The 17,413-nt window shown below is 45.8% G+C and overlaps 2 protein-coding genes and 1 pseudogene across 2 annotated transcripts; all 3 read left to right on the top strand.

Moving 5' to 3' along the window:
* The first annotated feature begins 165 nt into the window (after nt 1–165).
* On the top strand, nt 166–902 carry LOC148596088 (polycystin family receptor for egg jelly-like). The gene is made up of 2 exons (XM_088530716.1): nt 166–846; nt 894–902. The coding sequence occupies exons 1-2, from the start codon at nt 166–168 to the stop codon at nt 900–902; spliced, it is 690 nt and encodes a 229-aa protein (XP_088386842.1).
* Nucleotides 903–1,155: 253 nt separating this feature from the next.
* On the top strand, nt 1,156–5,415 carry LOC148596087 (polycystin family receptor for egg jelly-like). Its single transcript, XM_088530705.1, has 2 exons — nt 1,156–2,179; nt 5,411–5,415. The coding sequence occupies exons 1-2, from the start codon at nt 1,156–1,158 to the stop codon at nt 5,413–5,415; spliced, it is 1,029 nt and encodes a 342-aa protein (XP_088386831.1).
* Nucleotides 5,416–6,497: 1,082 nt separating this feature from the next.
* Nucleotides 6,498–17,413, top strand: part of LOC148596071 (polycystin family receptor for egg jelly-like) — a 365,012-nt pseudogene continuing 354,096 nt past the window's right edge.

The raw sequence follows: 17,413 nt of genomic DNA, 5'->3' as shown, positions 1-17,413 counted from the left end.
CTTGGGCCACGCGTTTACCTGAGCCACGCGGGGCAGCCGCTAGAGCTGGGCTGTCATGCACACCTCAAGGCACTGGGCTTAACTGCAGCTGGAGAAACTCTGCCCTACGTCAACCACCACCGTGACAAGAGCAGCTCACACTGCTCAACACCTATAAACCCAGCTATGATCTATGCTATGAATACCTTACGCATAACTCTTGCCAGCTCTGCTTTAGATTCCGGCCTGCATGTGTTTCATTTCTTTCTCAAAATAACCTCACCAGGGAGCTCTGGGGCTTATCTTTCTATTGATGTTCTGACTTTTATGAATACTGTGCATCAATCACATATACTGCTCTTAACAGTAACTACTTGGGACGCTAAGTCATCAAACTACAGATACTCATTTAAATTACATTCCTCTCCAAAGACTGGAAAGTGGACCATCACACCACGCTGGGCTCCCACATTTGGGACAAAACTTGTGCTTCGATGCAGTGGGTTTTCGGGGGTCTATTTGCCTTTGACCTATAAAGTAATAGTAGCTTCTGAAGTATCAAAAGGTACCAGAGGTACTGGAAGTCGTTCTTCAGAGGAAAAGACATTTGCTACAATTCTGCATTTTGCTTCTCAGCCTGGAACTCCTCCTCCTTTTCTCCCAGTTGGAGCATGCTCTCCAGAGTATCCATGGAAAATGTATGTATATAATTCTCTTGGAGCACTTCAACAAGTGCCTTTATATGTAAAAGAGCAGGACCCACTTGAAAGTCGACCAGTAGCTCGTGTGTTTCACGAGCTACTTGCCTCACTAAGTGCTTCAAGTGTTCCAACGACACCTCACGTCCAAACTGGAGACCCTTTTAATGCTGGGTTTAATTTGACTGACCTTAAAGCCTCAGTCTTGACCTCTAGGAAAGCTAGAAAGTTTTTCCCAGGAAAAATCTCTGCAGAAACGGAAACCCAAATGGAAGGCAAAAAATGGACTATCCCTCTCACCAAAAAGGAAAATAGCATTGCTGAAAATGCTTTCTCTATCATAAGAAAATGGAAGAACTCTTTCTATCCAAAGCTGGAAGAGGGGAATTCTTCCAAATTGGCCACCAATGCTGCCATTTCCACTGCCCTTTACCAAATTGGCAAGAACGTTTTCCCTCCAATACGATATCCACCAGAAATGGAGAGAGCGCTGCTGGGGCACAAAACACTTGTGAAAGAGGCGCTGTCAAAAATACGCACTTTCAACATCACATTGCTGGCAGCCAAGGTAATAGTGACGCCCAACACTCTGAACATGGGAAAAGCTATGAGAGCGCCCATAACTGAAAACCCTGTGACCCTCTTAACCCTTGTGGTCATTTTTCTTGCCTACCTTGCTTTGGCCCTCTGGGCACTGAAAAGAGACAAGGCTGACAGACTCACCAAGGACAAGATTAGCGTTCAGCCACACAATGACCCTGTTCATAAAGTGCCCTTTGTGGTCACCTTATACACAGGCAGTCGCTGGGGAGCTGGAACCACTGCAGATGTTTTTCTTCAACTCGTGGGCCAGGATGGCAACAGTGATGTCTATTGCTTACAACACCCACATTTTCCCTCTTTCAGGCAAGGAAGCACAGACACCTTTTTGTTAACTACTAAGAAAGACATAGGAGATATCTGTGCCTTGAGAGTCTGGCACAATAACCAAGGCCCTTCTCCAAGCTGGTTCTTAAGTAGAGCAAAAGTTGAAAATCTGCACGCTCACAAGACCTGCTTCTTTATTTGCCGCAATTGGTTCGTTCTCAACAAGGATGACCACTTAGTCCAAAGGACATTCTTTGCCATGAACACAAATGCACGGCTCAGCAGAATTGACTATTTTTGGATTAAGCTTGCAGCAAACCTCAGAGATGGTCACCTGTGGTTCTCGGTTTTTACTCACACTGGCACCGGCACCTTCAGCAGGCTCCAAAGATTATCATGCGCTTTGGCCACACTGCTCCTAGAGCTGCTTGTCAACTTTATATTCTTCAATGTTGACAAAAGGGAAGAATCCCCAGCACCCACAAGCTTTTGGAGATCAATAATATTAGCAGCTGAAAGGGCTTTGATGAGCATTCCCCTACACATGCTCATAACTGCCTCATTTAAGTATCAGCAGGAGGAACCTCTCAAGACACCAGAAGGGGACAACTTGCAGAGGCAGACGAAAATACAAAGCACTGTCCCCCTGCTCTGTCGCAAGCCATCGCACTCAGTTTTATGCCGGAGATGTGCCTCCTTCTCCTGGACACTCATTATTGTTGCCATGGGGCTAACATCATTTTTCATCGTCTTCTATGGCCTGTCTTATGGCTATGAGACCTCACGCCAGTGGCTTTTTACATCTGCCGTCACCTTTCTGAAGAATGCCTTACTTTGCCAACCCCTAAAAATCCTGTTTTTCTCAGCCCTCAGTGCAATTCTGCCAAAATATTGTCATAGCATTGAGTGGCCAACCCAGGAAAATTATTCTGGAATTACCACGGAGATTAAAGGTGAAATGGGAGAGATGCACTGTAAGCTTGTGAAAATTTTTCCCTTCACTTTTATCGCTGACAAACTTCACAGCATATGCTAAGAAAAGAAAGATTAGTTCCAGTATCTCAGCTTAGGTTTCAAGTCACTATTGTTGCTTTCTGGTTTTTTAAAGGTCACCAGGTCTAAGATGGGAGCAAATATTGGGAAATTTTACACAATCCCACCTATTTCAGGATCAGAGGAGACATCACCGACATTTGGGGCTCACAAACAGAATAATACATGGGAAAAAATATGGTTTATCTTGTTAGATGAGCAAGGTGGGATATTGTATATCACACTTATTTTACCCTGTGCTATGTACTTTTCAAATAAATGCTTCTCCATGTTTACCTTCATTAGTCGTTCTTGCCTAAATTGGGTAGTAAGTTTTAAGAACTTCTTAACACTCAGACACTTGCTTTGGACTATGTTCTGGTTTTCTCCTGAATTTTGGTCTTGTATCCACCTCAGTGGTACTTTCCCATCGTGGGAGGTGATACCTCTTTTACATAGACAATGACTAGAGAATAGGACTATGAGGGGTAATCTTGCCTCTGCCAAAGAGGGTATGAGCACATCTACGCTAATCTATACTGAGAGAGGACTAAAAAAGGTGAATGCTCTAAAAATGCTCATAAAACCTTTGCTCCTCAAAGCATTAGGCATAAAAGACAAGAGGATCATTTATTGTGCTTTGGCCTGGCACACTGAAAATAGGACTTCTTAACACTGCATTTACATTTCTATGTGTGTGAAACTGATACACATTTTACTTTTGCAGCTCACTGATGTTAGACTCTAAAATGGTACAAATAGGATAAAATGGCCTTTCCGGAGAATGCTGCTTCTCAAAGAAAGCTACAAGGGCAGGTTAATGGAAGCATTTGTTTTACCCTGAAAGGCATAAAAGGCCGTTGCTTGACTATACCCTAACACAAACAAACATTTGATTCTGCTATCACTGTAGCATCCTCTCTTATTTGGCAGCTCATGAAGCCAGCTGCAGTCAGTCAAGCCCAGTGCCTTAACTCCTGCCATTCGGAGCAGCCACGTCTGCAGTGCAACCGCTCATCTTCCCCAGCACTAGTCTAGTCCTAACCTTGCATCTGCCCCAAACATTTATTCCAAAATAAATCTGCACAGCCTCCTTCTCCAAGCAAGCCCCTACTCCCATAGGGCAAATACAGAGACTCCAGGAAAAGGAATAAAAGCAGAAAAGGAGACCACATGGCAACACACCCTTACCAATCCTTAGTGAAGGAGTCAACTCTCCAACAGGGATCCACCAGGACAGGAGAACCAAGTGCAAAACCTCCTTTCTTGTCCTCTTGCTGTTTCCCTGGGAAAAACACAGAGCAAAACCCTTTGGTCGGTAAGAGGCGCACCAGCACAATGCCTTTTTAAAGATATCTTTTAGCTTTTGATTAAAAAGAAAATTCATCAATGGACACATGTATACTCACAAGCCTTTCTGCAGGGCTTACTGTCTGTCCTGGCCTTAAGTGGCATAGCTGATGCTTTTCCTTCTGGCCCATTCCAGAGAGGGAGTCACAGGATGCGCGCAGCAGCTCCCCAGTTCTTTGTGGCGCACGGAGGATAGTTTGCTTTCTTTGGGGAGCGGGGGAAGCGTTCTGGGCAGAGGTGGTTGGAGCTCATCAAAGGGGATGCTGCCACTTTCAAAGCTCAGAGCTGGACTACAATTAGTATTAGCAATCCCATCTCTGTCTCTTTTTTTTTTGGAAAGAGACAACAGGATTCTTCTCTTGCAGATCCAAACTGCCCTGTCCACTGGGATCAAGCTGCACTACTTGACTTGGGATATAAGGCAGCTTTTTCCCTTCCTTTGCCATTCCAATGAAAAGGCACGCTAGGAAGGGGGTCACTGTTTCAGTGAAGACATCACTAGGGTTAGCTGCTAAAATGTGACAACAATTACTTTCTTTGTTTTGGATGCACGTGCTAGAGATCTAGAGAACTTCCAAAGAGCTTCTGAAAAAAGGTGACAAACTCTTGTGGACTTCACCTGTCTTTTTAAGCATCGCTCTACATGCAAAGACACAAATTCAGGACTCCAGAGTCCACTGATACAAGTGCCATCATCATGAAGCACTTGGGCCCAGAAGAAGCCCTGGCTGCATTGACCAGAAGAAAGCCAAACAAGAGCACTCCTCTCATACTTGTCAAGGGATCAGCTTTGGCCTGGAAAGCTAGAGAAAACGAAGGTCTCCAGGCTCTAGAGTTCACTGCCTCCACTGTCACACACATCACAAACCTCAGCATAGCCTGTAGCCTCAAAGAATGGCAGACAGAAAGCATTATTGTCACTAGGATTGAAAAATATTTGCAGCGCTCTGTGAATGGAGTTACGCTGGGAGTACTATGAGCAACAGGAGTGCCACTTCCTACGGTGTAAACTCCAGAGCTGCTCCTCTTCTCCTGCTTTGTGCTGCACGTTTTGCTTTACTCTCACTCCCCTCTTCAAGACTCTTGGATTAAGGTTTTCTGTGTGGAATGCCAGTATCTTGTTCTGTCTGTGTGTGTGCTCTCTACGCCGGTTCCTCCCACTTAGGTATCCCTCCCCTTTTTTTTCATATGTACTTAGAAAAGCATTTTTTCCACATTGTGTCAGGTATTTCACACCTCTTGATTAATTGGCATGCTGACCTAAGAAAACCATCTCTCTTCTTGTCAAGTGAGTGCCTTTTGATAGAAAAAGGGAAGGTAACTGTAGCTAGAAGTGGCAATGCTAGACACAATTCATTTAAAAAAGAGTGTCTATGAGACAGAGAATATTTTCCTTCCTTCAGAAGAGCAGACCTGCTTTGATGACACGGCTGTTGCAGTGTGTGAATCTCTAAGCCCTTTATTCTCATAAACCTTCCGCCTAGTGTAGAGTCTGGAAAGTACATGTCAGACATGGGTAGCACCAGTTGCAAAAGTGCTGTGAATCCCCCCATCTTTGTTTAAGAGACCAAGTAGAATCAGGAGTTGATAGGCCTGGAGTCTTCACTAGCTCTTGATGCTGTGCTTCAAGTTCTACCTCTCATCTACAAAGCAGACATGAGTGCCACCAAGGCAGTGTGCTTTTCTGGCAGCAGATGGCTCTTTGTGCGGCGTGGCTCCTTGGAAACGTGTTCCCTGGCAGTCCTTATCCAAGGGCCAGCACAGCCACCTTTCTCTTGGGTGTCACTGCCATACGTGTGAAGACAGTGGCTTTTACTGATCATATAGGAATTTACCAAGCTGTGAGGAGAGAAACATTTTTTCTCTGTACCTTTAGCCCGTACTTGCCTCATCCAAGGGAAACCAATTATTTTGGAGCCGCTATCGGAAAGAAAGTTTGGCCGAATGTCATTATGGAGCAAAGGCAAAAGATACCACTCACCCACCTGTAAATATGTGCTCCCTTATCTACACTGCAAACTCTGGCAGAGAACTGATCATGAATAGGTTGTAGCAAAAACCATAGCTGTTCCCAATGGAATAGGCATCATTTAATGGCAGTGTGAAAACTACCAGGACAATGATGACATCTTTTAGAAAAACAAGAGCTTTCTTTTTAGGTTTGGCCCTTCTCAACCTCACTGCAATTGCATCAGCTTCTAAAAGCTTATACTGCTTCCTGCCTTTGAGCTTGACAAGCTTACAGTGCAACGCCCTCATCTCATCAGCATTCACCGTTGCTCTATCCCACTTCATTTCACAAGAGTTAACCGAGTTAACCATGCCATGCCCTCTACAGCTGCCTTTTCAATAGGGAATTATCTATTCAGACACCAAAAAACAGATAGATGAAGACATCTAATACCTTTTCCATAAAATAGAAAGCCCAGTGCCAGTAATTACGACAAGCAAGCACATCACCATTCTGGGAGGGAAAAAAAAAACATATATTTACAAGATAATTTCCCCTTTTAAATCTATCCAGTCAGCCTTTTTTTCCAGTCAATTAAAGCAAATACTTCATGAGAGAGAATGGACAAAACTTTACACCAGGTGCCCACCATAACTTCTCCCCTGATACGCTGGCTTTCTGTGGCTATTTAAAGAGATTCCTCAAAAACAATGCTTTCCCCACATCATTTTCCAGAAAGGGACTGCATTTCGATGCATCACATTATTTCATCCTTTTGGGTCATTTCTTTTTCGGGGGACAGGGAGAGAAGAGACCTATCTGTAAGGACAGCCACGTCAGTCTCCGCTCAAATATACATCTAGAGACTCTAAAATATACAAGTGTAGTCTACAGTTGCCCAGGGAGCTGCTGGAGAAAGATACCACTGGGATGAGGGCAATTCAGTCCAACTCTCCACATATCCAGAAAAGGGAGGGAGGAATCACTTCTTAAATGCAACTATCACTGCTGAGTCCAGAAGCTACATTACACACCAAACACATCAGCAGTTCATCCAGTTCAACACGAAAATAACAGAAATACCTTGTGCACTGGCCAAACTTGGCACTATTCTCTCCAACTGCTTCAACACTCTTCCCTAGCTTACCTCAAGAAAATGTCATTTTGGGAGTGCACAAAGACAAGACAGGCAGGAGCACACTTCCACAACCCTTTGGTGAAAATTAAAATGGGAGAGAGCTTCTTCCCTCTTCTCTCCCTCTTCCTTTCATTATTGTTGTCATGGGGCTATCATCATTTTTCATTGTCTTCTATGGCCTGTCTTATGGCTGTGAGACCTCACGCCAGTGGCTTTTTACATCTGCCGTCACCTTTCTGAAGAATGCCTTACTTTGCCAAACCCTAAAAATCCTGTTTTTCTCAGCCCTGAGTACAATCCTGCCAAAATATTGTCAAAGCATTGCGTGGCCAACTCAGGAAAATTATTCTGAAATCACACTCGACAAAGTCAAGAAGACTGAAGTTGAAATGAGAGAGATGCACTGTAAGCTTGTGAAAATCTTTCCCTTCGCTTACATCGCAGACCAGCTTCACAGCATATGCCAAGAAAAGAAAGATTAGTTCCAGTATCTCGGCTTAGGTTTCAAGTCACTATTGTTGCTTTCTGGTTTTTCAAAGATCACAAGGTTGAAGATGAGAGCAGCTATTGGGAAATTTTACTTATTTCATCCCATCCATTTCAGGCTCAGAGGAGACATCACCGACATTTGGGGCTCACAAACAGAATAATAAATGGGAAAAAAATATGGTTTATCTTGTTAGATGAGCAAGGTGGGATATTGTATCTAGCACTTATTTTACCCTGTGCTATGTACTTTTCAAATAAATGCTCCTCCACGTTTACCTTAATTAGTCGTTCTTGCCTAAATTGGGTAGTAAGTTTTAAGGACTTCTTAACACTCAGACACTTGCTTTGGACTATGTTCTGGTTTTCTCCTGAATTTGGGTCTTGTATCCGCCTCAGTGGTACTTTCCCATCGTGGCAGCTGATACCTCTTTTACATGGACAATGACTAGAGAATAAGACTATGAGGGGTAATCTTGCCTCTGCCAAAGAGGGTATGAGCAGATCTACGCTAATCTATACTGAGAGAAGACTAAAAAAGGTGAGTGCTCTGAAAATGCTCATAAAGCCTTTGCTCCTCAAAGCATTAGGCATAAAAGACAAGAGGATCATCCATTGTGCTTTGACCTGGCACAGTGAAAATAGGAGTTCTTAACACTGCATTTACATTTGTATGTGTGTGAAACTACCTCAAGGGAGGCAGTGAGGAGGATGGTGGTGGCCTGTTTGCAGTAGTGGCCACTGACAGAACTAGAGGAAACGGCCACCAACCAAAGCATCAAACATTACACAGGAATTTAAGGAAAATGTTCTTAACAGTGAGAGTGACAGAGCACTGGGACAGGCTGCCCAGAGAGGTTGTGGAGTCTCCGTCTCTGGAGATCTCCAAGGGCCGCCTGGACGCAGCCCTGTGCCACGTGCTCTAGTGACCCTTGTGTGTGCAGGGGTTGGACTAGATGATCCCTAGAGGTCCATTCCAACCTTAAGGATTCTATGATTCTGTGATCTCCTTGCAAACCAACGATCATTTGCTTTCTTTTATTGCACGTGCATCTTTCCAATAACGAGCAGCTTAGAATAAGAAGCTGTAACCTGTGTACATTTAGTCATAATGTAGCAGAGATGACTTACACCCTAATGCTTGCTTCAAATGGGAGATGTGTTTTCTTAACATTCAACTTCCTTAAGTACGCCCTGCTGTAATGGCAATGCATGACTATTGCTTTTTTTCTCCTCTCAACCGTGGGCTTTTCACTTCTACTGCTTTTTTATCTTGGTTCCTATTTTTCACAGAGAAAAAAGCAGAAGCCAAGTATTTCTCAGTGAACAATTAACAGGGAACTGCAGAGAAAGATTGGATGCCCCTTATGGGATAGCTGATGGATAGCCATGTGCCAGACAAACAGAAATCATGATCTAAGAAAGTGTTTTCATTCCAGAAACTTACATGCGTTGTGAGAGTCCAGCGGGATGTTCTCAGGCAGAACAGCAGCAACGGATGAACAGGGAGAAAGCCGTGGGAATTCCTGAAGAGCCAGATGCCCCAGTTGTGAGGGATTACAGCAAGCTTGTGGTATGTCTGTTTTCAGTGTTCTTGAGAACAAAGTGGGGAACTCTCTCCCCTCGCTGCTGTGAGGGAAGCAGAGGTGGATGGGCAGTTGTGGGCACTATTTCCACTTGCCCGGTTGCTGTCGGTGGGTCCGACAGCCTCACTCCACGCACAGCTCCTGAACAGTGTTGGCAGTCAGTGGTGCTGTGATGTGATTGTTTAGTTCCTGAAGACTTAAAGAGCTTTTCCAGAAGGTCTTATGCTATTTTAATCTTGTGTTGTCTCCATTTTGTTTTCAGCATCTTCTGGATGGTGTCACTAAGCTAAGAAGAAACTTCAACATCTTTTACCTGGAAAAAATATATGCTCTCTTCAGCCAGTGCATTTACCAGCACTGGAACAATTATGACAAAACTAAACTCTTTATGGTCAATTTTATATATATTTTCTAATGGTTATATATAGTATTCTATCACTGTTACACAGTCCGCATGCACTCTGGATATCACGCTTATTTCATATTAATTGCTTTAGTGCTTAGTTGTCATAAGACTTAGTCATTTTCGTATGGAAGACATTTATCCATATTCCAAAACCATTGTCAAATTTGGCATCATTATTTGCAGTTTCAGCAGGAGAAAAAAAAGATTGGACTTGAACACAATGGTTCCACCCGCACAACTCCTTCAAAGCAATTTTTTTTTTTTTCTCTCTCTCTCTCTCTCTCTTTCTTTCTCTAATTAGGGATGGGGGTATCATGAAAGGAGGGTGCTCTTCTCAGTCTCTTACTTACTCTTTCTCCCCCTACAAGTAGGCAAACACAGGAATACTTAAGTCCTTCCTTTCTTCAACAGCTTTAAAATAATTATAAAGCATAAGAAGAGTTGGAGATTTTTCTTTAGTCCCCCAATCATCTCTTCTGAACTTTGAAGTTCAAGTGACTCCAATTTGATATAAAGAGAGGTTTCTGCCTGGGCAGGTTTTACAGGAATTATTCACGTTCTCTGTTCTTTGCCTGTAAAAGAGGATTCAGGAGTTGTCAGCAGTCAGCAAATGTCTTCAGGAGGCACCCACCACCCAAGCCAGGCAATCCCAGTGTTGATTTGGTTTAGGTATGTTGGAAATCGAGTCCTCAGATCCAAAGAGTCATGAGGCCACTCGTCCCTGAGCGCTTGTGTGTGAGAACAGATACAATTCTTGGTCCCTCTGCAGTTCACCTTGAAAAGAGGGAGCCTCTTTGCTTAGGCACTGGTATCTCAGTCTCTTCTTTCACATCAGATTAAGAGTCAGAATGGACACTCTGTTCTCACTGTGCAGGAATGAGGATATTCTGGATTCAGGGAGGGCATGCCTGAAAAACGTTCCCTTCTCATCTCCTGTAATGCCACATACTAGCTTGAGAAAGGAAAATATTTATGTTATCCAGGACTTGTGGGCTTCTGCAACTTAAAATTGGAATGCTCACATTAAATGTGCCTGGATCTTTTTTTTTTCTACCTTTTCTTTTAGCTTTAAGTACAGTTCTCTCTTCTTCTGAGTGCACTGGGCAAGTAGCAAAGGTAATTTAATTACTGAGCATTCACAAAGTAACTTTCTCAGCTTTTAGTTGTTGTTTCTCAGGAAGGATCTCTTCCTACCTGCTGAAACAACTGTTGCTCCAGGCTCTGTATCCTCTACTCTTCTGGACACATAGGGATGTCTCTGAAACTACAGAAAATATAGCAGCACTGTGATGCTTTTAGCACATGTTCTTGCTAAATATCACCAACATTTGGATATATTTACAGATTCTTTAACTTTGTGTGAAGAAATAAACTATCAGGTTCTTAAACTTATATTTGTGCTTATTGATATATATATATATTTTATTATCAGGAAATGAAGAAAATAATTAGAAACCTCCACAGTGCTTCATAATGTGCTCTTCAGAACACTTCATTTCTACTTTATTAAAAATAATATTTTAATTGCATTCTGTTCTGTTAGCTGTATATAGTTCAATCAAGAGTACTTCTAAATACATATACTATGTACATATGGATATATTTTATATCCATATATATATTTTATATACATCCATATATAAAACAGACTGATGTACTTGTTTTATATGTATAGATTTATATAAAGCATATACATATTTTATATTGTTTGAATATGTTTTAATAAAAAGCAAAACATCATTTGAGCTTGTCTGTTTTAATTGCAGAATAATTTGAGCATTAAAATTCTTTCTTCTTACTGGTATATTAAATACCTCATATGAAACTTCACCCTCTTCTTGGTTTATCAGTTTCATAACTAAGGCAAACAAGAAAAAAGTATAGTGAAGAATATAGGAAACTCTCACCTTGCCTTGGCGGCTTGATCTCCAGCTTAGCTGGTTGTTGCCAAAGATTGACGAGATTGGTCTGTCTGGATCTTAGACAAAAAAAAAAAAAAAAAAAAAGCCTATTACCGAGACTATATCTCAATTGTTTTCTTGCAAGTTTTGTCCAGGCTTCACTTAAACATGGAAACTAAAACGTCCAGATTTCTAAAGTAGATGCCTGCAAGTCACGTGAACAGAATTCTTGTCTGTTAGTGCTTGGTGTGACAGCCCCGTCCCGGACATGCTTGCACCAGTGGGCACCAGGAAATTTTCCTTGCACCTCCAGGGAGAGGAGAGGGAAAAAAATACAGAAGTAAAAATGCATTGCTTATCCCTTGAAGATGATGTTGAAATCCTGACATGTTAAATGCACCTTTCACCAGGTAGTTGCTGTTGGCTCATTCTGTGGTAACAGGGAAACTTCTTACACTGAAAAAGAAGGGACGGGGTGGGAAAGGCAGACCCAGAAACAATCTTCTGAGAAAACTTTGGCTCTTCAAAGCTTTGGTTCTACCTTTTTTGTGCTGCCGCTCTCAGCAGGAGACTGTAACTATGGTGTTTTAAAAGTGTATGTGTATAAGTGAGTAAATATCAGTGGTCTTCCCTCATGTGATTCTACTGGGGGGTGACACTTCCTACAAGTTACCTTTTTTTTTTTTTTTTTTTTTTTTTTCTCTCCTGCCTCTGGGAACAGTAGCAGAGTTGGGTGTCTGACCTCAAAATCCCATAATCCTGCTAAAAACAGCAAGTAGAAACACAGCACTGCAGGAAGGACGCAGGGTAGGAGCTAAAACTAAACCCTAAGCTAAATGCTAAAACTGACCCTGTGTGAGTGCGTATTAACTGAGGAGGTCCTCTCAGCTCTCAGTAGGTGTAAACAGCAAAGTTTTTTGGATTTGTAGGGTTTTTTTCCCTCTTAAATCTTTAATTCTGGGCCAATTCATTAAAGGCCAGGCGTGGTGGGTCTGGGCCCTCCCAAACTCTGCTCCCTGCTGACAGACGTGGGGGAACTGCTCCAATCTCAGACTCATGGAGACGGGACAGCGATGCTACCCCTAACAATTACACACACACACACACACACACTATATATATATCTATATATATATATGAGATTCACCTTCCTTTCACCTGCAGCTGGCCTGTGCTGAGGCTCCCCGGCCCCTCCGGCCTCTCCCTGCCCCGAGATGCTGCTGCCACCTGCGCCCAGGGCTTCTGGCATGGGGATGGACACCTCTTCAATCCAGAAGTCAAAAAAAAAAAAAAAAAAAAAAGAAAATTTAACAGAAATATTCTTAAAAACAACTGAGAATAAGATGCACATTCTGCATTTTTTGAAAATGGAACCATATAAGAGCAAAATAAATAATGTGTATCATGCTGCTATTGTGCATGGCATGGGACATAGCACCTAGTGATGCTGAATGTCCAACTGTGCAATCTCTGCATGCCAGTTGGAGCTGTCATGTCATCTTTATCTTTAAGGTATGTCCAAGCATTTGTGTACCATGCAGAATATCTGCATCTTCTCTCTGTAGCTTCTATATGCATTGTTTGAATATATTTTACTAAAAAGTAAAACATCATTTGAGTTTGCCTGTTTAAACTGTAGAATAATTTGAGCATTAAAAATCTTTCTTGGCAGTCTTATAGACTCCTACTGGTATATTACTGCTACATTAAACTGGCAAATTACCCCATTTCTTGGTTTTTCACTTATATGACCAAGGCAAATAAGAAAAAAAGGATAGTGAAGGAAACAGGCAGCTCTCACCTTGCCTTGGCTGGATCTCTAGCTTAGCTCGCTGCCACCATAGATTGACAAGATTGGTCTATAGGGATCTTCGAGAATAGGATGGCTTTAAATAAATAAATAAACAAACCCTGTGCAAAAAGTGTGAAGCTGAGAAATTACAGGAATGATGCCTGAAAGTAGCTTCTGAGAAGCCTGAGAGAGCACGTACTGAAAATGTCCATTTTTGCTTGCCTCCTTGTTTGCTTTTTCCCTGCCCTCGTGTTTCTCCTCTAGCTGGGCTCTGCAGGTTACGTTTTTGGGATTTTGACTCTCGCACCAGGGCAAGCGAGTGTTGGCTCAGCTTCCCAGGCTGATCTGAGGTCAAGACTGCCCATTAAGAAAAGGGAAGAGTCCTGCATTACAGCAAATCTAGGCCTAATCTAGGAAATCTGGGGAAGCGGAGCGTTAACTCCAGCCTGCCGGCACCGCTGCAGGCCACGCTGGGCACTAAGTGCTGAGCTCAGCTCGCCACGCACACAGAATTCCCCGAGGCCGGACGCCTCGGCTAGGCAGGGAAATTAAGCCCCCTCACCAAATACACTAACGGGAGCTCTTCCCAAAGCATGCACCCATTTTACACCTTACCTTAACAGGAAAACAGAGATGACTTTCGCCAAGAGATTCTCCAAAATTAACACATCCCAGTCTTTGGCCCACTCTCAGGGGAGCCCCTGCCTCCCATGCCCACTGCAGCCCTGGAAGAACCACCTCCCCGTGGGCTGGGGCCTGACCCCCACCGAGCCGGGCCCGGCTCTCACCTGCTCTCTCCTGCTCTTTGCTTCACCGGCCCTGCTGAGCTGGCGGCGCTCCACCTGCACCACTGCTTTTGGCATCAGCAGAAGCAGCTCAGACTGGGACATGCGAAAATGAAAACGCCGCTAGCGAAGGACCCAGCTGCGTCCTGGCACTGAGCAGGCCACAACGGCGCATTCCTCCCGTTCCCAAAGCCGTCTGCCCTCATCCCTTCTGTAGGAAATCTCCCCGACGGATCCTCCCAGCAGAATTTACTGGTGGATATAGGAGCTCTGTAAAGGAGAAACAAAGTGACTCAAGGCACTAAGATTACTAACATCCTCAACATGGCTATTTAAACGTTGCAGCTTGAGCCAGCTTTGCAAGAGGAACGATTGCTATTTTTTCTAGTTTTTCTTTCAAAGTTAACATCTGGACCCACTAAAGGAAACACTTAAAGAACACTGAAGGATAGCCAAACTTAAAAGGTCTTCATTACCTTTTTCTTCATTAGAATTTCTGAGAGACGGGATTTAGTAATTCAAGGACAAGGACAGGGAACTTCTTCCACTAACTCCACAGGTTGAAAATACTATCTACTTACTCCCCAGAGCAATGCTGCCCCCAGCCCTCATTTCAGCAGGTCACACATTTGGGTCTCCTCCTTAATGTCACTGCCTGGACACTCATTCCAACAATTCCACTCATTTCAGCAAGAACATAACGCTACCTTACTACTGCAAGAAAGAACCATGAGAAAGCTTTTATTTTTATTTGGGCCACAGGAAGAACAGCAGTAACTGGCTTCTCTTTGACAACAGTGATAGCAAAGGGAAAAAAAAATCCCAAATTCAGATATTTGCCTAGTACACACCAATAACTTTTAAGAAGAGTTATATATTTCTCCAAAGTTATTTTGCTACATTCATTTAAGTGGAGCCTGCTTTAGATGTTGCAAATATGAAACAAAGCCAAAAAAACCCCACTATCCCTAAAAGAATATGTTTGCTTCAAAATATTATTTATAGAGCCTATATTATTTATCTTCCCCCAACTTATCCAACTAGAAAGTTATTCTTTCCCAATAACTTCCCCCATAAAATAATTATCTCTCAACATCTCCCAAGAAAATTTCCCCCAAAACATTTTCCTATTCCCAGCTCAAAAATTCCCTCAAAAAATATTCCTTCTAAAAAGAGGAATGTTTACCCCCAAATGTTTCCTTCTGATTTTTTTCCTTCCAAATCTTTTTAGCTTCTGAAAAAGTCACCCATCCACCCTTATTTTTTTTCCTCTGCCAAAATCATTTCCATTCCAAAGAATTTTTCCCCTCCAAAAGTCTTACACCACCAAAGTGGTTACTGCTCTTTCCAGTTTGTACCAGGAAAAAACAGACCACGGAGCTGCTGCTCGCATCTGTGTCGGCCCCGCTCTCTGCTGGAGCAAACTTACTTTGGTGGCCACTTTTGTGGCCCCACGGCCGAGCTCACTCCGCTCCACTGGGGCTGCCCACAGGTCGGCCCTGAGCCCGCACTGAGCCCAGGGCAACGGCAATGGCAGAAACGCTCCCACCCGCTGCACACAGGACATCCTCTTCGGACACGCTTCCGTCCTCTGCACTTGGGAATCACAAATGAACATGAACACGTCCACGAAAGACACTTTACCAGCTAATACACTGCTCCGTTTCCAATGTCTGCTCAATCAACACCTCTACAAAGGCAGCAGCTCCCAGATCCCGACACCAGCAGCAGCAGCGACGGCATCGCGACGCCCCGGCCGCTTCTCTGCAGCGCGGCCCCCTCCGCGGAGCTGCCCTGCAAACCCACCCCAACGAGGGCTCGGGTTCCTGTCACCAGCCCCCAGCGCTCTGCAGCGGCAGGAGCCGCCCGGCCCAAGGACGCCGAGCGCCGGGGCCACGTCCTCCCCCGCAGCCGCCGCCCCCCCTCTCGCTGCTCCCCGGCCTCCCCCCGCCCCGGCCCCGCGCGCAGCCCTCCCGGGACACCCCGCACACGGGCAGGCCGGCCCCGCGCCCCGGCCCCCCGGCCCCGCCGCCGCCTCCGCGCGGCGCTGCCCCCGCCGGCAGGACGCGGCCGCGGCCGCCCCACGGGCCGCGAGCGCCGCCCCCCCGCGCCCTTCCCGCGCGCTCCCGCCGCCGCCGCGCACCTGCCGCCCGCCGCGCATGCGCCGCGCGCCACAAGGGGCCGCCGACCGCACTGCGCACGCGCACGTGCCCCGCTCCTGCAGCGCCTCCGCCCCGACACGCGGGGGCAGCAGCGAGCGCGGCAGAGCGCACTGCGCATGCGCGCACCCCCCACCACCACGTGGCGGCGCCGCTCCTGGGGCGCGGGGGGCGCGGGGGGCGGCGGGGGGAGGGGGCGGCCTCTGCCCAGCGGTGGCACCGACAGAGCGAGAGGAAACGGCCGCAACCTGAAACAGCGAAAGTTCCGCAGGAACTTAAAGAAAAACGTATTAGCAGTGAGGGTGACGGAGCACGGGAACAGGCTGCCCGGAGAGGCTGTGGAGTCTCCGTCTCTGGAGATCTCCAGGGGCCGCCTGGACGCAGCCCTGTGCCACGTGCTCTGGGTGACCCTGTGTGTGCAGGGGTTGGACTAGATGATCCCTGGAGGTCCCGTCCAACCTTAAGGATTCTGTGATTCTGTGAAGGAAAGAGTTAACAGCTGGAAGTGGCCCCTGGCAGCAGCTGTGCCCGTGCGGAAACGCTGGGGGCTGCTCCCAAGGCCGAGACGGGGAAGCGGGAGGTCTTGCAGGGAGGGCCGGTCTCGCTGCGCTGGAATTGGCAGCGGTGCCCGGCTGGCCAGAGAGCCGATAGCCCCTGCGGAGGGATCCCAGAGCCGTGTCGCTGGCGCTGCCGGGAGCAGACACCCTCCTGGGAGTCGTCCGCAGCGTGAACCTGGCCTGAGCCTGTCCTGGGGCCAGGTCCCGGCCCTCCTGGGGACGCTGCCTGCGGCCCCTCGTCCCCCGCCGCCCTGGGCCTTTTCCGTGCGCGCGGCGGGCGCGGGAGGCAGGGCCGTGGCCGTGGCCGTGGCGCGGGTGCCGCGGGCAGCGAGGGCAGCGCGAGCCCGGGCGCCGCTGCCCGCGGGACGGGACGGGACGGGACGGGACGGGCTGCGTGAGGGCGGCGGCTGCGGGGGGACCCCGTCCTGTCCTGTCCTGTCCTGTCCCGGTCCAGCCCATCCTGTTCCGTCCCATCCTATCCCACCCTATCCCGTCCAATGCCGTCCCATCCCATCCCCTCATTTGTTTTTCTCTTTTTTCTCCCCCTTTTTTTTTTTTGCATTTTTATCTTTTCATTCTCTCCTTTTTAAGCTTTCTTCTTTCATTGTCCCCCTTTAATCTTTTTTGTTTGTTTTCATGCATTTTATCCTTTTTTTCCTATATTTCCCCTTTTACATTTTCTCCTTTGCTTTTACTCCTTTTAACTGTTTTCATTATTTTTTTCCC

The sequence above is a fragment of the Tinamus guttatus genome, unplaced genomic scaffold (genome assembly GCF_059628265.1).
Source record: "Tinamus guttatus ecotype Peru unplaced genomic scaffold, ASM5962826v1 Tinamus_guttatus_pri_ptg000031l, whole genome shotgun sequence".
In the NCBI taxonomy this organism is placed as follows: domain Eukaryota; kingdom Metazoa; phylum Chordata; class Aves; order Tinamiformes; family Tinamidae; genus Tinamus; species Tinamus guttatus.
Note: the sequence above shows the minus strand (reverse complement) of the source record. Positions and strands in the feature narration are given on the sequence as shown.